This window comes from Takifugu flavidus, chromosome 4 (genome assembly GCF_003711565.1).
Source record: "Takifugu flavidus isolate HTHZ2018 chromosome 4, ASM371156v2, whole genome shotgun sequence".
Classification (NCBI taxonomy): domain Eukaryota; kingdom Metazoa; phylum Chordata; class Actinopteri; order Tetraodontiformes; family Tetraodontidae; genus Takifugu; species Takifugu flavidus.
Window position 1 is genome coordinate 8,817,505 of NC_079523.1, and position 22,248 is coordinate 8,839,752.

The 22,248-nt window shown below is 52.3% G+C and overlaps 1 protein-coding gene across 3 annotated transcripts in view; it reads left to right on the forward strand.

Moving 5' to 3' along the window:
* cacna2d2a (calcium channel, voltage-dependent, alpha 2/delta subunit 2a) overlaps positions 1-22,248 on the forward strand; it is an 80,696-nt gene that overhangs the window by 52,568 nt on the left and 5,880 nt on the right. For 2 of the 3 annotated variants that reach the window (XM_057031373.1, XM_057031375.1), the window contains 19 exons: positions 3,532-3,663; positions 3,753-3,810; positions 9,672-9,722; positions 9,825-9,924; positions 10,807-10,968; positions 11,928-12,038; positions 12,338-12,416; positions 14,085-14,134; positions 15,947-16,036; positions 16,173-16,241; positions 16,711-16,785; positions 16,868-16,942; positions 17,023-17,094; positions 17,224-17,295; positions 17,442-17,503; positions 18,256-18,332; positions 19,411-19,425; positions 21,283-21,343; positions 21,958-22,055. In XM_057031373.1, the coding sequence (XP_056887353.1) occupies positions 3,532-3,663; positions 3,753-3,810; positions 9,672-9,722; positions 9,825-9,924; positions 10,807-10,968; positions 11,928-12,038; positions 12,338-12,416; positions 14,085-14,134; positions 15,947-16,036; positions 16,173-16,241; positions 16,711-16,785; positions 16,868-16,942; positions 17,023-17,094; positions 17,224-17,295; positions 17,442-17,503; positions 18,256-18,332; positions 19,411-19,425; positions 21,283-21,343; positions 21,958-22,055 (1,509 nt within the window). The remainder of the gene's footprint in view (positions 1-3,531; positions 3,664-3,752; positions 3,811-9,671; positions 9,723-9,824; positions 9,925-10,806; positions 10,969-11,927; positions 12,039-12,337; positions 12,417-14,084; positions 14,135-15,946; positions 16,037-16,172; positions 16,242-16,710; positions 16,786-16,867; positions 16,943-17,022; positions 17,095-17,223; positions 17,296-17,441; positions 17,504-18,255; positions 18,333-19,410; positions 19,426-21,282; positions 21,344-21,957; positions 22,056-22,248) is intronic. The other variant, XM_057031374.1, reaches the window with a different exon arrangement.

Sequence of the window (22,248 nt, forward strand, 5' to 3'; positions counted from 1 at the left end):
ACTTTAGAGGAGGACATTTTTATAAATCTTGACGTGTGTCTGCTAAACTACCAGAAGGCTTATTTCAGGAGCATTTGGGCACTAAAATAAGACCAAAAGGCTCCATGTTGGATGGTAGGAGATAAACAGTGCTGTGCTAACAAACAGGTCTTCATCCAGACGATGTTCTTCAGCAGCTCCTCTGCTCACACACACACACACACACACACACACACACACACACACCTGAATCAGGACGGAGGTGGCAGCGTTGGGGCTCAGGACTTCACCAGGAGCGGTGTTGGATCACATGTTCCTGTTTATCTTCAGTCTTCCACATCATTGTGAACGGGCGACATTCGAACCTGCCGGCAGGTTCGTTAGAAACTTTGGTCAACAATCACTGCCAGTGGTCCCCGGGACGCCGCGGCCTCGCCCCTCTATTCCATGTCGTCTGTTTAATTCACGGCGCTGTTGTCATTTTGAAGAGGGCGGCGGCCAATCTTGAGCTGTGAAATGGAACCTTTGCGGCCGTGCACGGTGCTGGTGCACGCAGACGGCCTCCCAGGTCCTTCCAGCTTTCTCGTCAACCGACTCACACCATCAACTCATTCCCCCTCAACATCAAACCAGATTTAAATGTTTGTGGGGGGGCAGAAAGTGATTTGTGAACTAGAAAAATGGGAGCGGGGAGAGAGGGGGAGGATAAGTGGAGAGGAATTTAAAGTCGGAGAGGCTGTGTGAAGACCGCCGTCGTTCTTGATTTTACAGGCTCCGCCTTTGCCCCCCCCCACCCATCCACCCCTGCAGTGTGTGTGCCCAGTGAAGGGGCACTATCGTTTACCCGCACGCTAATTAGAACAGTCAGCACAGCAAAAACCCACTTCACTCACCACCAAGCTCGCAAATTACATTTTGTGTGTTTATTTCTTTAAAAAAATAAAGGGGGGGGGTTTGGGGGTGTAAGCAGAGTGACTCCTCTATCTGTGAACAGTCATCACTCTGGAGAGAGTTTACCGTTTGTCTCCTGGCTCTCATCGTCTGAGATTACCAGTTTGCAAAAATCCCCGCGATGACAAATTCAACCATGCTAACGGCAGCGCGGCAGCCGTTAGCCGCCATCCATCTTTTAATTATAATGCATTGCTCCTGCAGTTTCGGGGGCATTGAAGAGCATAAATTGGGTTTTTACGCGACGGCTTCTGGAGGTTCTTTCATTTCTCCTTTTTTTGGCGCCGTCCCGGTGGACCTGAGAGCCGGTGCCAGTTTCCGTCAGTGCTGTTTTCTCTGCAGGATGAAAAGGTTCAGCCAGGCCACCAGAGGAAATGCCCTTCAAGATGCAGAGCCAGCAGCTGGCCCAGCGCTTGGACCCCCTCTAAACTGTTCAATGACATCTTTAGTCCTGTATAATCTCATGTACGTCACCGCTGGGGCAGGTGGTATCTCGCCATTTTGTCAAACCGACACAGAAATTAGCAGGGATTCCATATCACACCTCCAGTAGGAGGAGATGAGCAGATACGAGTATCTGGGGAAACAACTTGGTTTAAGATAAGACAATAAGAACTATGTTGCCTCCGAACCGGCTGTGTTTGTGTCAGAGTCGCCCCCGCCTGCACTGTTGGGGCTCAGAGAGATCACCACCCCCAATTAGGGGAATATGTAGATGCTCCGAGGCAGCTCGAACGGTTATAGCTCAGTTAACAGCGCTAGTTATTACCCTTATGGCTTCCTTGTAGAACCACTTATGCTCCGCCAGCATACATTTCTGGCGAGTGCCGTTTTTTCCCAACGTGCCTCCTGTAAACGCACCAACCTATTTATTTAATGATGGATTAATACAAAGCGTATTGGTGTGGAAGGCTCTTTATCTCCAATATATCAGCGTGAATAATGGGAGCCGGTGAGCTTGGTGGAGGGGGGGTCACAGGATAGCGGCGTTGGCATGAGGGAGGGAGGTTGAGGAATTATCTTGCAGGGAGATGCTCCATAAATTCCGCTCATAATTGTCTCTGTACTTGGTGTGCAGACTTGCTGCATAAAAGGGTAAAGCCAAGGGTGCTTTAAATGTCAGGGGAGCGGCGCACTGATGAATTACCTTTTAAAGATATCAGAGGGGGACGCGTTTCACGTGAACGATGAGCACAACACGGCGCTCGGAGGCCCCGTCTGCCTGCGTGAGCATATTTCACCCCCGGGGGAAATTTGTCTTTTTATCAACTGTCCAAAGAAGTCGCGGAATATCTTTGCTGAATAAATCACTGGGAATTAGCGGGCTGTGTCCCCTTATCTGTGACGGCCCCATCTCTGTACAGAACACCTGTGTGTGTGTGTGTGTGTGTGTGTGTGTGTGTGTGGTGTGTGTGTGTGTGTGTGTGGCCTCCTGACTCCTAACTGCTGGGCTTTTAGGGTAGTGTTGAGGTCATATTAAGGTCAAGGTCAGATATGATGTAGTTGGTGTGTAAAGGTTTTTTAAATATGGAGGTCAAGGTCGTGCATGAACTTATGAAGTTCATGTTACCAGGGTGCTGCTGGTCCCGCGTGGGGGGTGTCAGGATGTCTCTCTGCCCTTGGCTGGTCAGAGCCGGAGCCTGCCTGGACAAGAGTGACCCGACATTCGGGGCACAGCGGCCGCCGCTCGCCGACCCGCCGCGGCCGCTCGTGCTTTGAGGATAACGCGTGCTCGCGCTGATCTGATGGCTCTTTGACCTGCGAGCGCCGCGCCACAAAGATGAAATTGAAATGCGCGGCTCAGCCCGGCGATAATCTCCTCGTACAAGCGGGAACAAAAACACATCCTAACCCGATAGCAGAGGCGCCGGTGCTCAAGTGCACGACGTCGTTGACGCGGCGCTTCCTGTCCGTCACCAACGGTCTGCACATTTAAATGAATCTGCTGCTCATTGACTGGATGATAAACATTTTCCCTCCACAACCATAAATCCTTTTTGCGGACCGCCGGGGTGGCAGACGCCCCCGCCACCCCGGCACCCAGCAGCGGGGTTGTGCACGTATGGCAGACGTGGTTTTTATGTAAAAACGTACAGAAGCTCCTTCGTGCCACCACAAAGTCATCTCAGATGTGCTCAGAGATGAGCTAGACGTGACCGGGGTCCGGCTCAGGGGGTGGGCTGCCTCCGGCCGTCCGTCCGTCCGTCCTCCTGCTGCTCCTGAGGACAAGGTTGTTCCGGGAGAGGGTTCATCTCTGAGTTTGAGAGTCGCGCTGAGGAAAGAAAGGAAAGATCATTATCAGACACGGGAACGTAGGAGACCCACCAACCATCAGCAGGGGGCGCCCTCCCACCTGTAATTAGCTTGGTTCTCCTCAAGGTTTCTCCCCATTATAAGGCAGTTTGTTTGTTTGTTGGTTGGTTGCGACCCTGTCTGAGGGGTCAGGCTCTGGGTGTCGGCGGGGGGGGATAACAGACGACCGCAATGATTGCAACACAAGCGTTTTAAATAAAGTTGAATTGAACTGAATGCAGCAGGATGCTAACGCCACGAGCCCAACGGAGGCGATTAAGAATTAACCTGAGGGTTTTTTCCCGGCAGCTCCCGTCATTTTAAACGAGCTGAACTGGACCCAGGCTCTGGAGAGGGTCTTCATCGAGAACCGGCGGGAGGACAGCTCTCTGCGCTGGCAGGTGTTCGGCAGCGCCACCGGAGTGACGCGGTATTACCCGGGTAGGGACGCGCTCGGCACCGGCTGGCCAACGCTCGGCCCCACATCCCAGTGGCCTTTAACTGGTTTTCTCTCTCTCTCCCCCTTCCAGCCACTCCGTGGAGGGCGCCCAACAAGATCGACCTGTACGACGTCCGGAGGAGACCATGGTAGGAGACCCTGCATGCCGGTCAGACCCCCCCCCCCCCCCCCCCGTAGATGCTCTTTAAAGCCTCCTCCTGGCTCAGATTTAACTTGTTGTGGGACTGTGATGAACTGTTGTGACGAACTGTTGGGATTCACACGCGTGATAAACACCTCTGGGCGCGTGCGTCACCTCCTCGGCGAGATTCCAGAGGCGCTTTTTTTTTTTTCAATGCAGGAATGTTCTCACTGTCTCGCTGTAAAGTAGCGAAACGTTAAACCTCTTTCCTCCTTCACGCCTGGCGATTCGTTAAAACGTGCGCAGACCGGGAGCGTGAGAGGCTGGAGAGAAGCATTTGACCCCCCCCACGGCTCCCTGCCCATTGTTCCACTCTCTCCAGTCTACGTGACTTCGGCCGCCTGTTGCCTGGTTACAGGTTGGAACGACCTGGGCGCCACCATGACAGCGGCGATAATCAGACCCGACCCCGTTTCCCGTCTCCGCAGCGTCTGAGTGGCTGTTTGAGGTCAGGCCGGCGTTGTCAGAAGACGTGAAAAAGATGAGAAACATTTAGAGGGTGGTTCAGTTCAGATCAGACTGCGAGAAGGAACCTATTTTATTTATTTTTAAATGGCTCTAAAGCTCCAGTTTGACAGTTGAACCCAAAAGTCGCCTGCTGGTAAAGAGAGAATCAATAGTATCGCGTTTTATTTAGCGTAAAAGCTCATTTGCCAGACGTTTACGTTATTGCTCCGCTGGACGCCGTTTGCGGGGGGGTCGTCAGACTAACGAGGCATTCCCTGACAGTTTAATTGAGTTAACACCGAGAGTCTCCCCAGTGCTTCACTGTCACCGCCGCCAACACTACAAACAAGAAAAATGGCGGAAACACGAGGCGCCACGTAGGAGGACAAGTTAAAACAAGGAGCCCGTCTCTGGTCTGTCAGCACGTCCGCTGATGTGTGTCCAACCAGAGTCCTGCCACACATGTCTGGACGGAGCGGCTGGTTCTGCAGACACAATGGGGGGGGAGGCTGAGTGACAGCTGCAGGATGGGATGGAGGAGAAGGAGTATTTCTCTCTCACACACACAAACACACACCTCTATATTTCACTACCCCTCTCAGCTTTGCCTCATGCCAGGGCCTTTGACACTCCAGTAGCATGTTGCATAGCAACCTGTGCCCGGACGCCGTGACTGGCGGGTGCAGGAGGTGTTATGGTACGAGGTCGCGCTGGTGTGATTATGGTATAACACGCTGCCTCCTCGGCTAACGGACAGGTTGTGTGTGTGTGTGTGTGTGTGTGTGTGTGTGTGGGAGGGGTATAGATCCTTAATATTATACGTGCAGCGTAGCATCACTTTAGCGCGCTAATCCGGGCTGCGCCGGGTGGCCAAGCCTGAACACAAACTTTAGTCTTTATTAATATTCCTGCTCCTCAGCTCTTATTTATATCTTTGTTGAGGTCAGAGGTCAATTCTTGTAGACTGTATTGTCACCACTACGGAGCTTTAATCTGCCTTATTCATATATATTAAAAATCCAGCTTTTATGAATTTTGCGTGCATTTATCTACAACGTATTATTGTAGGTCAACAAACATTTAAAGAAAATGTCACGAGAGGAGTCAAACTGAACATTTTAGCCTCCCAGAACCTGCTCAGTGTCATGTGTCCTCCCACACACACCTCCCAGTGCCTCCCCCTCCCTGACCCCCCCCCCCCCCACACACACACACACACATCAGATCACATGAGCCGACATGCTCCACAAATAACAGTAAAAACCAGCAAAACGCGGAGATGCGTTGGCAGGACGTCCCCCCCCCCGCCGGTGTCTTCCGCCCCTCCAGGGTGTGATGCAAACAAATCAAAGTCCAGCTCGTGGTCACGTGCTGGGTCTGTAGCGGGTGGATTCCTGCGTGACTGACCAGGTGCAATATAAGGGGGGGGGCAATGAAGGGCAGCCTGCCCCTACAGATGGGCTCCTTCCCAGTCTGCCCCCCCCCCCCCCCCCCACCGGCTGCCCAAGAAAAATTAATGGTCCAGTCAGCACACTTAATTGTCTCCAATTGCTCTGACATTAATTATTAACATTTGCCCATTATCGTTTCTGTTCCCGTTAGCAAGGGAAGCGAAGCAGAGGGAGAAAGTCAGCGAGGGGAAAAAGTGAACCGGCGAGGAGAGGAATCGGCGGGGGGGGGGGGGGCTCGGGGTTCACTTAGCCAAGCGTTGAGATCCCATTACCTCCCCGGCTCACAACAGCATGGAGCCTATATCAAATATTGATTTCTCCGAGAAGTCCGGCTAACCTCTTTGTAAATATTATGACCGCCGGTCAATCCGAGGAGCCGGCGTCCCCAACACACCAATCCCGGCATCACGGTCCCGGCCGTGATGGTTCCAGCCGCCGTTTTCTGATTCCCACCGAGGAAGAGCGGCGGGCTAATGACGCCGCCCTTTTAAATCTGGCTGATGTATTCCGACATCTTAATGAATTCCTCATTCCCGGCTTTATCTGAAATGGAAGTTTGGTTTTTTTTTCCGAGCATCGTCTTGCCTAAAATATGTTAATGAGACCTGGCAGCGCCCGGCTTTCAAACAATCAACAGAAAGTGGAATAAATAAATAAATAAAAGGCCGACATCGCTTTTCCCTTTTCTCCCCCACGGCTCTCTGAGGGCCGCCCCCCTATATTTTTATCTTAATTCAATCTTTATTCGCCCGCCACATCCACAGGAGCACTAAAAGAGCAGCAGTCCATAAAATAATAAGCCCATCAGTGCAACACACACACACACACACACACACACACACGTGAGCTTTCCTTCTTGTGGACAGTTTGCCAGTATCCTGCGGTTGCTTTGCGTATAGCTGCCGTATGGAACGCACGGCCAGCTGGAGGAAAATGTTGGCGCCACACACACACACACACACACACACACACGCACACACACACCTGAACGAGGGTCAACACACACCCCTGACTCCCACTATTTATTGCCTGTTTGTTGACTTGCACGTGCGAGATAATTCCTTTGCATTAAATGTAACACCGAGCGCGTTGTGGAGTGGGTCAGCACCCCCTCCACACTCACACACACACACACCACACACACACACACACACACCACACACACACACACACACCTCCCCCCACGGGTAATGTATTGATTTTACAGAGGCGTGCGATGATAAACCCATTTCATGAATTCCAATGAGAGTCCTTCGCCAGACGGAGCCGTTGTGTTCGGCGCTCCCCGAACGCACGTTTGTCAAAATTGTGGGCGGCGGCGGCGCGCTCGTGCCGGCTCAGACGCAGAACACACACTTTATCTGGAGTGTGTGTATTGTTGACACCAAGCATGTCGTTGATCTCTGCCGTTATCTGCTTTTTACGGGCCTCGAGATTTCCCATTTTTTAACGTTGAATGGCTCCCGGAGCTCAAGGTCACGCCTGTAAATCCGTCATGGGCGCTTTCTCACGGGGAACCATCCCAGTTCCCGTCGGCGGCGGGCTCTCCTGACCACGGGGGTCGAGCCCGCTGGCCGACGGCGCTGTCGCGGTGGGCCAGGGCAGACGTGGGGGCTCCGTTCAGCACCAGCCGGGCCCATCTGCTGGTCACCTGGCCTTGGCCTAATGACAGGGAGGAAATGGCATGAGTGGGCAGACGCCGTGTGTGTGTGTGTGTGTGTGGGGGGGGTAATTACTAACTGGAACCCATGCAGAAACAGCACATCTGGACGCAGGAAAATCCGCAGGATGAAGCGCGCTGACCTCGCGGGTTGGTCGGAGCCGAGTCTGTACAGTAGCTCAGATGTTCCTGGGGCCTGGGGCCAAATCTAATCTGTGGATCTGTGGATCTGGGGGGGGGGGGGGGGGGGGGGGGGGGGGGGATCAGCAGTGGCACTCTTCTCGACTTCATCACGTCCTTCCCAAAGCCCCATTACTGCTGATCAATGCCGCCTCTCACAGTTCAGGAGAAATGATCTGCCAGGAAGGGATATTTTCTCTGCAGATTTGTCCCATTGAACTCCAGATGTGGGTTTTATGAGGACGACCTGTGGGGGCTGCTGGTGCTGGAGGTCCGGTTCACATTTAGCCCCTTCAAAATGAGTAGAATTCCCATTAAAGCGCTATTCTCCGCTGTGAGAAATTAACTGACCAGAGAAGTTAATGAAAATCCGCAGTCGGTCTGGAGGCTTCAGCCGCTCAATGACCCTGCTTTGCTCTCCAGACGGGGGGGGGGGTTCCTCCGTGCCCGAGGGAGTGGAGACACGGGCCACGTTGTGAGTTTGTATCCCGCGCTGCTGAGTTCAAAAACACCTTCCCCTGCCAAAAAATAGCTCTACCCCCCCCCCCCCCCACTCTGCCACAAATTAAGATTTCAGTAATTAAATTGATAAAAGTGGTGCGTGCCAACATGCCTCTTGGTTCCAGACCTGATTTCAGACGCCACACAGTTGTGGAGAGCCGCACAAGTTCTACCTTTGATGTGGCGTTCTGTATTATAGAAAATAATTGGATCCCTTCCCCACCCTCGGCCCCTCCCTGCTTGTCTCGCACTCGCACAAACACACGGATTTCGCCCGTGTTCGCTCTGGGCACGCTCCGTTAATCGACCTTCTGTGAGGCGCTGCCAGTGTCTGCGGGGGGGGGGGGTCCCAAAACACAAGATGGACTGTAGCTGCCCAGGCGGAGTGCTGAGGGACGCATAGGTCAAAGGTCGTCCTGCAGGTTGGACTGGCGCCTGCTAGCGAGTACAAGCAGCCCGACCTGTGAGGGGGGGGGGGGGGAGGGGGGGTCCACCGGGTCTCTGCTGCTCTGCCTCCGTATCAGCTTGGCTGAGCATAAGAAAAGAGCCCGTCTGGCCCAGAGGCAGCTGGCTTTGCTCCACGCTCGGCGGAATGGCCGATAATCAGCAGAGAGAGACCCTGATGATTGCTCCGCCCCCACCCAAGACGCTGGCGAGCCGCTCCCGCTCCCGGAATGCTGTATTCCCATTTTTAACCCCCGTGGACGAGCCGGAAATGTCGATCAATCGCAGCTCGCTTTGTATCCTGGGTAAATGTGAATTTAATTGCCACTGGAATGGACAAATGCAATTTTGATTTCCTTTCCCCGGCCGTCCTCTATCAACTGTGAGCAGATGTTCAGTCATCTTGTCTTGGAGTTCACTGCTGTCCCGGGGGGGCCAGGCTGGCTAACGTTGGCTAGCACACGCCCAAGAACGCCCTATTTCCGAGGCTGCCTTTGCTTCTTAAGGGGTGTTTACCTCCCCCAAACAAAGACACCGCCAGGGTAAATAACGTACTGCTGACGCCCAGCTGAGCGGGACATCGGCTGTCCCATTGTAGCCGTCCCACTGAGCTGTCCTCGGGACAAAGGTCAACGCCGCTCAGCTTCACAACTTTAGATTTATTTCGAGTAACTTTTAAACGTGTTTGGATGAGTTTCTCTAACAAGGAAGCAAAACATCGGGCATCACACAGGTCTCAAAGCCCCCGTCAGTCATCATTATCCTTATCAGGAATAGATTTGATGGAGAACCTGTTCATGCGTCTTTAGCTAGCATGGCTAGCTGTGCGGCGCTTGTGAGGGTCCACAGCAGAGAGCCCACTTAGACCGTCCACAGCAATTAATTTGCCTCCTGAGTTTATTATTTGGAGGCTTTGTTATTCAGTAAAGAAGCAGGAGCTGTGGCCAACACCGAGCTTCATAACACAACTTATTAACTCTTCTGAGCACATAAGCCTTCTCAGTGTTCTGTGGCTTAAGTGGGCTCAGCTGCGTTTTCACCATATAATGACGCCGGGATCACTCCGACTGTGGGTTCTGGATTAATGAAACAAATTAAAGCCATTTTTCTCGGGTCTGTGTGCAGGTATATACAAGGCGCGTCGTCTCCGAAGGACATGGTCATCATCGTGGACGTGTGAGTGTTGCCCCCCCCTCCCCCCGCCTCTTCTTTACAGCGCGCTAGTGCCACCTGTTGGTGCGCTGGAGTCTCTTCTGAAAGACGTCGTGTCTCCTGCAGGAGCGGAAGCGTCAGCGGGCTCACGCTGAAGCTGATGAAGACCTCCGTCATGGAGATGCTGGACACGCTGTCGGACGACGACTACGTGAACGTGGCCAGGGTGAGCACGCTCGTTTTTCCTGCACCTCCCGGGTCCCCCTGCAGGTTCCTGTTCAACTCGGTCTCAAAATACCAAGTTTTGGGAGATATTAGCATTATCCCTCCACAGCAGGGGAGCTCGCCCACACACACACACACACGCACACACACACCAACATCCACGTGTTTGGCTCTGTTTGCAGACATCTTTGGGTAATCCTCCCTAATCCATCGCTCTTAGCCACTGTATGGCCCCAAAACATGGCTCTGAGAGCAAGTGAAGAGGGAACCAGACAGATTTCCACGCACAGAAGAAACCAAGAATGCAAAAATTAACAGACAATAATTGCGGCTCCGCGCTACAAATCTGTGGACAAGATGGCAGATTTGTTCCAGAGCTTATAGACGGAGGTGGGAATGAAAGTTGGGGAAATATCACAAGGATGTTTAAGCAATCGCCTTGTCTGACAGCGGCGATGACAAATGTCAGCTTTTCACCATTTCTGATTTTCCCATCAATCTGTCCTGGAAATGTCAGCAGATCTTTTGCGGGTTGACCTTCAGGAAGATTCAAACCTCGCCACTGCTGATACTGCCGCCACTGTTGCAGCGCCACGTGGGCGCGAGCGGGAAGCACACGCGCGCACACACGCGTGTGCAGAGAGTGTTTGGCTAATTTGTTGGATGAGATGAGACAGGCGATATTAGCTTGGCTGGGTTTCTCTCCGCACCAGAGTTTGGGGTGCACCTGTTCTGTCAGTGGGAAGTTGTAATTACTGGTGTTTATAGCCAGCCAGAGACGATTACGACAGCTTACATCTGCTGCACGCGCTTCAGAGAGGGGTAAAAATAGTAGGGAACCCAGAGGGTTAATGTGCTGTTGTGTGTGTTTTTCACCCTCCAGTTCAACGAAAAGGCAGACGCGGTCGTTCCCTGTTTCAGGACTTTGGTCCAAGCCAACGTCCGCAACAAGAAGATCTTCAAGGAGGCCGTCATGCACATGCAGGCCAAGGGGACCACGGACTACAAGTCCGGCTTCACGTTTGCCTTCGAGCAGCTTCTGAACGTAAGGAGCCCGGAGTTTATGGGGGGGGGGGGGGGGGGGGGTCTGCGAGGGGGCGTCCTGTCGGGCTCGCCGTCCGACCAAAGCTCTGTCATTGTGGAAGGTTGGTCTGATACTGACGCTGCCCCCGAGCCGTCGCCACGGTGCCCCCCCCCCCCCCGGCACAGGTGCTGCCTCAGCCCCGCATGCTGCTGCGTGGTTAAAAGAGCGCCGCCCTAATGGGCTCTGATGGGATGATTGATGAGTGCAGCCCAGAGTAGATCAGCCACAGACACTTTAAATCCCTCTGGAGGGCCTAGAGGCATTGTGCCAACCCCCCCCCCCCCCCCACACACACACACACACACACACACACACACACATCTGTGGCAGAACCGCACCTGCGATTAGTGACAGAAACACAATTAAAACATGTAATTTCAGCAATATTATTTATCTTTATTAAAATCACAGGGATGCTGGGACGCCTCCCTATAGCAGCTGCCCCCCCCCCCCCATATAGTGACCAGTTTGGTCCGTTGTGCCCTTTTCCAGCCTGGGATGCAAAACTGAAGCGACGAAAAGACTGAAAATATGTGGCAGTGCAATCCTGACGTTACCTAACCTGTCTCCTCTGTCCCTGTCTCCTCCTGTCTCTGTCCCTGTCTCATCTGCCCCTGTCTCCTCTGTCCCTGTCTCCTCCTGTCCCTGTCTCCTCTGTCCCTGTCTCCTCTGCCCTGTCTCCTCCTGTCCCTGTCTCCTCCTGTCTCTGTCCCTGTCTCCTCTGTCCCTGTCTCCTCTGTCCCTGTCTCCTCCTGTCCCTGTCTCCTCCTGTCCCTGTCTCCTCTGTCCCTGTCTCCTCCTGTCCCTGTCTCCTCCTCCTGTCTCTGTCCCTGTCTCCTCTGCCCTGTCTCCTCCTGTCCCTGTCTCCTCTGTCCCTGTCTCCTCCTGTCCCTGTCTCCTCTGTCCCTGTCCCCTCCCAGGAGACCAGCGCCCCGAGGGCCAACTGCAATAAGATGATAATGATGTTTACGGATGGCGGTGAGGATCGCGCGCAGGACATCTTCGAAAAGTACAACTGGCCCAACAAGACGGTGAGACGCTGAGTCCTGAGCCCCCGCTGAGACTCATCTGGTGGCGTCTCTTCCTCCCCCTCCCTCCCTCCCCCCCCTCGTGGCGCCGCTCGTGTTAACAGATCTGACCCTCTGACTAATTGGGCACTTTATCACCAGTGCGTCTGGAGCCGCTCCGCTCCGCGTTTTGCATCTCGCCACTGTTTATTCTGATGTGGTCACTGTGCCCCCCTCCCTGTGTGTCACATGACATCATCGCCATCGCCTGGGTGTCTTTTCGATGCGCCTGAGTAAAGCTAACGTTCTGATTTCTGGAACAGGTCCGTGTTTTCACCTTCTCCGTCGGCCAGCACAACTACGACGTCACGCCGCTGCAGTGGATCGCCTGTTACAATAAAGGTGAGCTCCAGCGGCTCCGGTGAACGGGTCACAGGGATGCAGAACATCCAGGACCGCTCCTCTAAATCTGTTAGCATGGATAAAGTGAGGGATCGAGGCCAGAAGGAGCGCTAAAAGTCATTTGGTTTCAACCCTTTTCCCCATTTCTCTACTTTTATTCCCCGTAAATGTGTCAGAAACCTGGGTGAGTTTGGCTGAACATGGAGAACAAAGGTTTGTTTTTAGCGTTGAGGTGGGATCAGTTCATGTGCGCACTCCTGTTCAATGATTGATTTAATATCACCAGTCAAATTTGGCTAAAATTCCATAATTATAATGGTTTTTGTGCCCAACTTCCCATCGTATAACTAAAGTTTCAAGCTATTTTTACTCCAGGCGTGCTTTCTTTGGGGACTTTATTTGATCTTTGACCTTTGTGGACCCTCGGTGATAAAGATTTAGCGGCGCCTGCCTTTCTGGGCGAGATGCTATCATAAATCAATATTTTACCCACAGTTCTTAAAATAACCCAGCAGGCGGGCGGCGCCGACCGGAGCAGACAGCCTGACAGCCCATATGATTCAGCCGCTCTTCCTACAGCGACTTTGTCTGCATGAATCTCATCTCGGCTCAGCTCGTTTAATCCCGACCCAGACTCAGAGAGCCGCCCCAGCACCCCGCGTTCCTAACCCACTTCTCGAGCTGCCGTTTGACGCCTGGTTTAATAGCGGCTTTCCCTCTGCTCCTTCCTGAAGCCTTCGCAGCAGCCGCGGCCGACCGGTGCGACCGATTAGCTCCGAAGGGTCTCCCAATAGGTTGCTGGTTAATTAAAGAGCGGAGCAGGACGATTAGGGCGCCACCTCCCTGTCAGGCCAGGATTACGCCCCTGCACCAGCACGCTCCTCACTGTTCACCACTGTGGTGATTCCATCCCTGCCAATACCAGACCATTGCCTCGACACCCCGTCCTCCACGGAGCCGTCCCGTCACATCCGCGGGGTTTAATACCCCTCGCTATCTCGCAGCCAGGTCCTCTCCCAGACGCGTGACGAATAACACGCTACCGGGCCGGCGGAAGGCGCCCGCCACCGTCTCGCTTTAAGCTTCGGAGGCATCTTAAGAGGGAGCTCACCTCCCCGTGACTCTGAGGACAATGGCGGCGTTTCTTCGTGCTCGCCGCGCAGCGAAATTTCAAAACAGACGGCGGAGTTATCTTCAGGAAACGCTGCAGGTGAAATGGAGCTTTCAAGCTGCTAATATGTTAAATCTGGGAACTGGAAATGAGAAAAGAGACACCAATAACAGTCTCCCAGCATCGAAATGACTTTATTTTATTGGCTAACCCTCTTTTCCATGGTACCTTAGCGTGATTCATATACCCGCTAAATATTAACAACACGCTAGTGTCAAAAAACAGCAATAGCTTAACAGGATTAAAGACGTATGGATGCTTCCATATAAAACTGACGTGTTTCACAAATATAATAAGCCATTTATTCTGTAAATCTATATTAGGGTGCATTTGCATCCCCGCAGGGGTCAAAGGCCGCGTGCGCTCGCCATCTGATGACATCACATGTGGCTAATAACACCGTCCCCCCATGTACTGCACAAATGGAGCGTTTAACTGTGACGGTGTGGACAGGCGGCTCGGCCGGGAAATAACGCCGATTCTCTTTTATTCTCCAGGTTATTACTTTGAAATCCCATCAATAGGAGCCATCCGAATCAACACGCAGGTAAGATCGCAGGGAGGCGGGAGCGCATTAGCGATCCCGAGGCGAGTCCGTTCTTCCTCCCCGTTTTCCTTTGATGGTGCAGATTGTCAGGGATTTTAAATATTCTGTGCCAAAGAAAGAGGAGATGAGTTTGGTGACCTGAGCCGGAGATGGAGCGATAACAGTCGTGCGTTCTTCCACCGGAGACTCGGAGCTGGCTCGCTTTTATCATACACATCCTCCTATTTCTATATTTGTGGGGACATTGAGAGACATAACACATTCCCCAGCTCCCTACCTTAACCCTGCCCACCCCCGCGACCCTCCTGACCCTAACTTCAACCCAATTCTGATCTCAGCCTTAAAACCAGGTCTTTACAGTCACAGCAAATGTCCCCCCCCCCCCCCAAACACACACACACACATGCTGGTTTCTCTCCGGCTTTGGGCGCCTGTTGATAGAAGCCCTTGGGATAACCTCGCTCCAGCGCCACCAGATCCGGGTCCCTCCCACATCATGCGGTCCACCCCCCTGCCCCCCCCCCCCCCCCCCCCGTTTGTGATCAGCACCCAGAATAAACTGTCAGCTGTTCCATTAACTCTGGCATATTTATAATCTGCGCGCTGCCACTTAACATAATAGGTTTTTCTGAAGGTGGGTGACCACGGCTCCCCGTACGGACCCAGAAGACGCCTTATTTAATGGCGCCGGGCCCTTCACACCATCAGAAAGGCTTCACGCCGATCTCACTTGATGTTAAAAAGCTTCAGTAACGGACCTCAGATGGTAACGGTATCGAAATATAAGCGCTAGATTTATTATTCATACCATCCTGAGTCATGCGTGGCGAATGGGGTCGTTCTGAAGTCCTCAAGTGGCTCTCCGCTTCTGCTCCTGACTTCTTTTCTGGATTTGTTGGGTCCCCTCCCTGGTTGGGGGGGGCTGGGTTGTTGATTTGAGAAGGGAAAAACCTTTGAAGGTGCGGTTGCTATGCTACCGGCGCAGCAGCGGGAGGTCCAAGGGAGTCTCGGCTTCTCTCGGACCACACAGCTCTGTGTTTCCGACATTGCTCCAACCAGGCAGAAAAAAGGTCTGGCTGTCATTGTCCTGATGGAATATCTCCCCGTGGCGCATTAAACTGGACTTTTATTGAGCTAATAATAGAACAGGTTACGCCTGTCGGCACCTCGCTGTTGGGCTGATGGAGAAGCAAACGGTCCAAGGCACAATAGCGGAACAGCGGCGTGCTCACAGAGGACCTCTTTTGTGTGCCGAGGATGAGTTCAGGGGTCAAACATCTGCACAAACATCTGCATTATTGCTTTTGACCCTGACAGACCCGCTGCTTTACCGCTGATACTGGCTCCACAAACGTTGCCCTAACAGTGACATGCATTAGCGTGTGCCGCGTTTGGTCCTTCGTCTGATGCCGTCGGGTCAAAACGCGGCTGCACCATCCTCCCATCCCGCTCCCACGAGGTCACGGGGTCGCTCGCGCCGTAATTATGCAGCGGGATGCGACTTCTGGACTGTAGAACAGAGGAATGTAGCAAAGATGGTGTATTACAAGTGGACTTAACCCCTCGTCAGTGGGCGCCACCGCTGTGGGACACTGTCCCAGCGCCGGCGATGGCGGCAGAGCCTCCGGGAGGACGGCACGGCGCAGACGGGCCGTCGACACCCCTAATGTGTTTTTAATGATGATGAAAAACCGCCGCCAGTGTCTCCGGGCTGGAGGCTTTGTGGCCCGGCAGACCCGGGACGCCGCTGCTAGTTTGCGACTTGTTTACGTGGTGATAAAAAATGTCGGTTGGGGCGTGTTTGTCCTGCAGGAGTACCTGGACGTCCTGGGTCGTCCCATGGTGCTGGCCGGGTCCAGAGCCAAGCAGGTGCAGTGGACCAACGTCTACCAGGACGCGCTGGTGAGAACCTGCTGAGATTCCCTTCAAATGAATGAATGAGTTCTAATTTTCTATGGTTCCGTTCCTCCTGCGCTCAATAAGTGCCATTTGAATTGAAGTAAAGTGCCTCGTTTTAAACGTGTGCTTATTATTTTAGGGTTTGGGTCTCGTCATCAGTGGGACGATGCCAGTCTTCAACCTCACCGCTGATGCCGGAAGCTCTCAGGTAAAAGCAGCATGTGACGTCTCAACACGTGAGCTCGTTTATTTAGAGGTCATTTTCAGTTTTGTATGTCAACGTTGCACCGGCGCGTGGTTGAATCACATTAACCTCCACAACACAAGCAGATCTTCAGCGCTTATATGGTTTAAAAGCTGCCGTGTCGCGTGTTTCTGCGTGAATTGGCGAGATCTCGTGTGTCCTCGTGACCCCAGTTGTCCGGCGGCGCCGCAACAGTGCGCATCGCAGACGGAGTCGGTGGGTGTGGATGCAGTGGAGCGGCTCCGCCACGGATCCACATGGTGTCTGGGTTTTAGTTTTTGAGGGCCCTCATCCAGATGCCGCTCTACTGGGCAACATCTCCCCCTAGAGGCGGAAGCGGGGAACAGCGTCGGCAGCTTTAAAACGCACATTTGCTGAGATTCTGTCCTGATGGGGATTATTCAGATCAAGGATGATAATTGTCCGTTTGCAGAACCAGCTCATCCTGGGAGTCATGGGAGTCGACGTCGCGATCAATGAAATCAAGAAGAAGACGCCAACCTACAGAGTGAGCAGGCCTCGCCGTGTCCGCCGTCCTCTTATTGTTGGCGAACGCCGGATTGACATTTGCTCTCACTTCTCCCGAACAGCTCGGGGCCAACGGCTACACCTTCGCCATCGACCCCAACGGTTACGTGCTGCTGCACCCCAACCTGCGGCCCAAAGTGAGTTTCGCTCGGGTCGCGTCCCGGAGCTGGCGCGGCTCCCGTTGACTTGCCTGACGTCGTTTTTGTCCTCCGCTCAGATCATCAACTTCCGGGAGCCCGTCACTCTGGATTTCCTGGACGCAGAACTGGAGGACAACAACAAGGAGGAGGTGAAACGCGTGCAAACATCAGCGAAAATGGCGGCATGGCTTCAAATCCTCCATTCACCTGTTCACTGTGCTGGTTTACCGCCACGCGGCTTCTGTGGTCACGGCCTCATTCTGCCGCTCCCTTTTTAGATCCGTCGACAGATGATTGATGGCAAATCAGGGCAGAGGAAAATCAAGACGCTCATTAAGTCGGTTGATGAGGCAAGTCATCAATCTACGAGTCTCATCACGATCCCGAGCAGCGGCCTGTCGAGTGGCACGATGATTTTAGCATCTGTTGTTACTCTGAAATGATAGAAGGATGCTAACGATGTGACAGCGGCGCTTATCGGTGTCTCTGTTGACAGAGGTACATCGACGAGGCCATGCGGACCTACACGTGGACGCCGGTGGAGGGGACAGATTACAGGTACGTCTGAACTCCAGCTGATGCAGTCGCGACCCTGAAAGCCTTTTCCTTTATGCAGGTTTATGATTTGATGCTAATAGCTGTAATTGACCAGTCAGCTCTGTGGGCCCACTGACATGACCATTGACATCCTAAACTAGAAGCAATCAGATCATTTTAATAGTTATTATTGATGGGATTATATGAACATTAGAAATTGCACATCTGGTCATGGCAACATGGCAACATCCACGGTTTTAGCGTTAGCCGTGCTAGCTTGGGACCTAACAGACCTGCGACAATTGGCTGCTGCTGCTGTCCTTTGTTTACACTCCAGGTTTGTTGTCTTTTGTCTCAGGTTTTATTCTTCAATGGTGGAAAAGGAGCCATTGAAGCATGCAGACGTATTAGACAGCTAAGCTAGTCGTCTGTGCTCGCAGGACTTTTTACTGGCAAGTTTGTGAATAATTAATAAGCACCGTTTTAGAGCAGGTGGCGCTCTTGTTGTCAACAAGGTTGCGTCAAGGATACGTGTGTTTAAGTTCAGCTCAAGAGGCGGAAAGCAAAAAAGATGCAGGAGACGCTGAAACAACAACAGCTGCGGCCAAATTGTGCTGCAGTGTTTTGTTCTCCGCCGACGATTATAGTGTTTACAGCATATAAACAGTGTTTCTGAGCCTGATTCAGACCATTTGAGGCGGTTTTTCATCCCTCCGTTGCCGTCAGCAGCTGCCTGTCATGTTCTGTCCTGACGTTCTACCTCATTACTTCAGTCTAGGCTTGGTTCTGCCAACTTATAGCGAGAACCACATCAAGGCCAATCTGAGCGACCAGATCCTCCAGGTGCAGTGTAAGTACCCAGGATTACCCAGCATCCTTCACTCTGCCTCTGTCCTCTTCTCTCTCTCTCCTCTTCCCTCCTTCTCGAGTGTGGCCTGACCTCTGACCTTTCTCAGCCCTTCTTTAACCCCGGGTGTCTGACGTCATCCTCTGGAGCGTCCAGGTGGAGTCACCTGTCCCCCCCTTCCTCTCTCTCTCTCTCTCTCTCTCTGTCTCTCTATGTCTCTCTCTCTCTCTCCCCCCTCCCTGATAGGCAGGAGCCCCCAGACTCCTCGTCTGCCCCCCCGCCCCCTCCTGTCTTCATGCTGTGCTGTACAATGGTGATGTTTTTTCTTCACACTGGCTGAAGAAAAACAGACTGAACTGACAGAAAGGTGAAAGCTGTGGTTTTACTGTCTTCCTCAGGTGAAAATAATGGTGACCGCTGTGCTATTATTTTTTTTGCCAAACGCTCTCGCCTCTTCTCCACCCAGCAATGATTCTGAAGCACCTGTGTTCAGGCGATTTGGTGTGTGGTTCTTTTTTAAGACGACGGCTGTGAAAATAAGCATGCTTTTCACTCTTCTGGTTTCCTGTTGTGATTTTATTCTGTGTTCTTTTTGGTTTTTATTCTGTTCTGTGGCGTGAAACCTTCCTCGGCTTTGGAATCATTCAGTCTGTAAACTCCCACACGGCCCCCCCCCCCTCCCGGGGCCGCCCCGTCTGTGGGAGTTTGGGTGTCTGTGGGTCTGAATGGGACCCCGTCTCATTCCGTCTCCCACCAGACCCCGCTGCTCCTCTCTTTTCCTGTTACCTGTGATTCGTTTCCTTGTCCGATCATGTTTATATTCCTGCTTCTGTTGTTTGTTTGTTTTTTTCCTTTTTTTTCCTTTTGGGAATCTTTTTTCCGTTTGCTAAGTTAGACGTCTGTTCTTCATTTCTGTTTCTCTCGTCTCGTTTGACTTAAATCGGTTTCTTTCTTTCAAGAAAAACAATATTTTTATTCAAGCAGTAATTGAATAAAATATTGTCTGTGACCCCCCCCCCCCCCTCCCACCCGACCCCCTGTTTCTTTTCTTGCTCTCTCCTTCTCTGATGGATCCACAAAGTGAGAAACACCAAGGGCAAGTATACTCCATATTGGTCCACGTTCCCTTCCTTTATTTCCTACACCCTTCCGCTCCCCCCCCCTTGTCCTGAACCTTTTCCTGCTGCCTCCCTCCTTCCCTCCCTCCCCCCCACCCCGTCCCAGCCTGCTTGCCTCTGTTCCTGCCCGTCTCGCCTTCGGGATCTCTCTCTCTCTTTTCCTCCTCCTCTCACTTCTTTTCTTCTCAGATTCCACATCTCTCACGACGGCTCCTTCAGCCCCCCCCCCCCCCAGCTTCACTCACCTCCCAGTTCCAAGAGTTTAACCAAAACATCAGAAGAGAGGACACACATCCTTCTTCTCTCTCTCTTTTCATTCTGTTCACAATCTGAACCAGGTTGTCTCTTTCTTCCCCTCTATTTTCTATACTTCCCTCTCTCATCTTCCATCAGGCTCTTTCATGCGGCATATTTAGCAGAAATGTCGCCTATCGTTAACTTAAGACTTTAATATTGGCAAAATAATGAAATAATTCTGATATATATTTCACAGAAGTCCATCTCAGCTCTAATAATCAGACATATGGCACCGTTATTGCCACATAGGAGTAAGAAACTAGCAGTAAATGGGGATTTTGATACATTAACATAGAGTTCCTCGTATATTTACTGGTGTATCTAATTGCTGCAACTTTTCCGCTGAGTTATTGAATTTTTTTCTCATCGTGACCAAAGGTCCAGTTCTAAAGGCCTTCTAGCTCACTTGATGTTCTCCTGGAGGTGCACTAAATGCATCCCTGGTCATTCAATATTTGGATGGGAAAAACGGAGTGCCGGTATCAGGGCTGAGCCTCCGGCTGAGCGGGTTATAATTCCACTAAATGAAATCCAATTTCTCGATATTTGGAGGTAAACGTAGCCCAGTTGCAGCCGCTAGGATCAGGATCTGGCAGATCTGCTTCGCTGATCTCCTCAAATGTAACTCTTAGCTGCTGTAGTTTGTCGTCTGTAGCCGGAGACGTCGGCGCCGGCGGCCGAGCCTTCAGGGCCGAGCCCGGGTCGTCCCAGGTGGTCAGCTGTCAGGGTGCCGGACTCCCGTGTCGTCCCTCTGTAGTCCCTGTCTCCATCAGCTTGTCTCCCTCCCTCCTCAGCCCTCAGACTATCAGGGTCGGGCGCCCAGCACTTCCTCAGAACCACCTGACCCCGGATGTGCACGGCATTGTGGGCGGAAAACTACCTGGGCACTAAAATGAACCTGGCGATTGTCCTCTGCCACCCGCTGCGAACTGAACGTGCAGGGCGTCTCCTGAGGCGTTCGTGGTTCCGGGCTTTTACGTTCCGTCTATAATCGATGAAATAAAGTTGCCCTTCAACATGCCCTTCACAATGCAATGCACCTCCTCCCATTACGTGTCTCTCGGAGCCCCTCCCCCCTGCGAGTCTGAGGGGTGACCACTTCCATCAGGACCCCCCACCCACCCCCCCTGCAATAGTTGGCCATGATGATGCCGGCCTGATCTGAAAGCACTCAGCCTCTTCCAGTCTGAGAACTTGCTTCCTGACGCGTCGCGTCCCAAAAAGCCAGTTCTCAGACGTCCAAAAGGGCGTTCAAGACCAAAACTCGACGAATCGGGAACATTTACGACCAAAACGACCAAAAACGAACCAAACAAACACGCGAGTGCTTGTGAAACGAACAGCCGTCCACTGAGAGTCAGGTTGTGTTTGAGGCACCATATTGGCTAACGCTGATATTCCCATGATACCTCAGTGTTGCTATGGTAAAGTCCCTCCTGCGTCCTCCACGCCTCTGAAGAACAGCTGCTGTTTACCCACAGCTCCCCGCCGCTCTGCCCGCTGCTCCTCCTGGATAATCTTCCCCCTTTCTGTTGCAGATTTTGAGGCACTGCTGCCAAACAGTTTTGAGTCTGAAGGACATGTGTTCATTGCTCCCAGGTAGCCGTGAGTGTGCCCGCGCTTCATGTCCTTGACCATCACCTGTCTAACGCCATTTGTGACGTGCAGTTCTACTGTGATGATCTCATTCCTGCTTTTATTGTGCGTGATGTGTTCACTTGCAGTCGTTTTTTTATCAAAGTGGTGAATGCTGCAGGAGTGTTTGTGCTGAAACCGTTGCCCCATTTTTCTGTTAGATTCATGTGTTTAAGGGGTCCTGTTAGCTTCTTTACTGCGACGCAGGGTTTACGTGTGTGTGTGTGTGTGTGTGTGTGTGTGTGTGTGTGTGTGTGTGTGTGTGTGTGTGTGTGTGTGTGATGGTACATCGCATGCTGTTTGTCGTGTCGCATTTAGCTGCAGCCTGAACTCTAAACTAATAAAATCGCCCCTTCCCTGGGATGCGCCCTCGTCCTGACGGACAGCCGTCCGGGCTAATCGGCTTCATGCCGTGCATGCTGCGCACGATAACATCAGGCGACACGAGCAGTGTGCTGCACATGTGCCGTGTCCCTCCATGAGGGGAGAGTGAGATGGTTTTGTAAATGTGGCATGACGGCGGGTTATTTATTTATTTATTTATTTCCCTTCTTAAAATGGCTTTTCCTCTTCTTCAGGGAGTACTGCAACGATCTGGAACTGTCCAACAACAACACCGAGTTCCTGCTCAACTTTATTGCCCTCATGGAGAAGGTGACGCCGGACTCCAAACAATGTGAGTGAGAGCTCTAAAATTAGATGTACGTGCGTTTTTTTTGTTTTTTTAAACTCTTGTGGTTATGAAGGTGTTTTCTAGTCACATTACAGTAGTTCATGTTGGCATCAGAACCACCCTGGGGGTTCTTTTCCTATCTTTGTTCAAAGCTGAGAACATACAGGAACCTTTCAAAGATGCAATCATTTCCCCT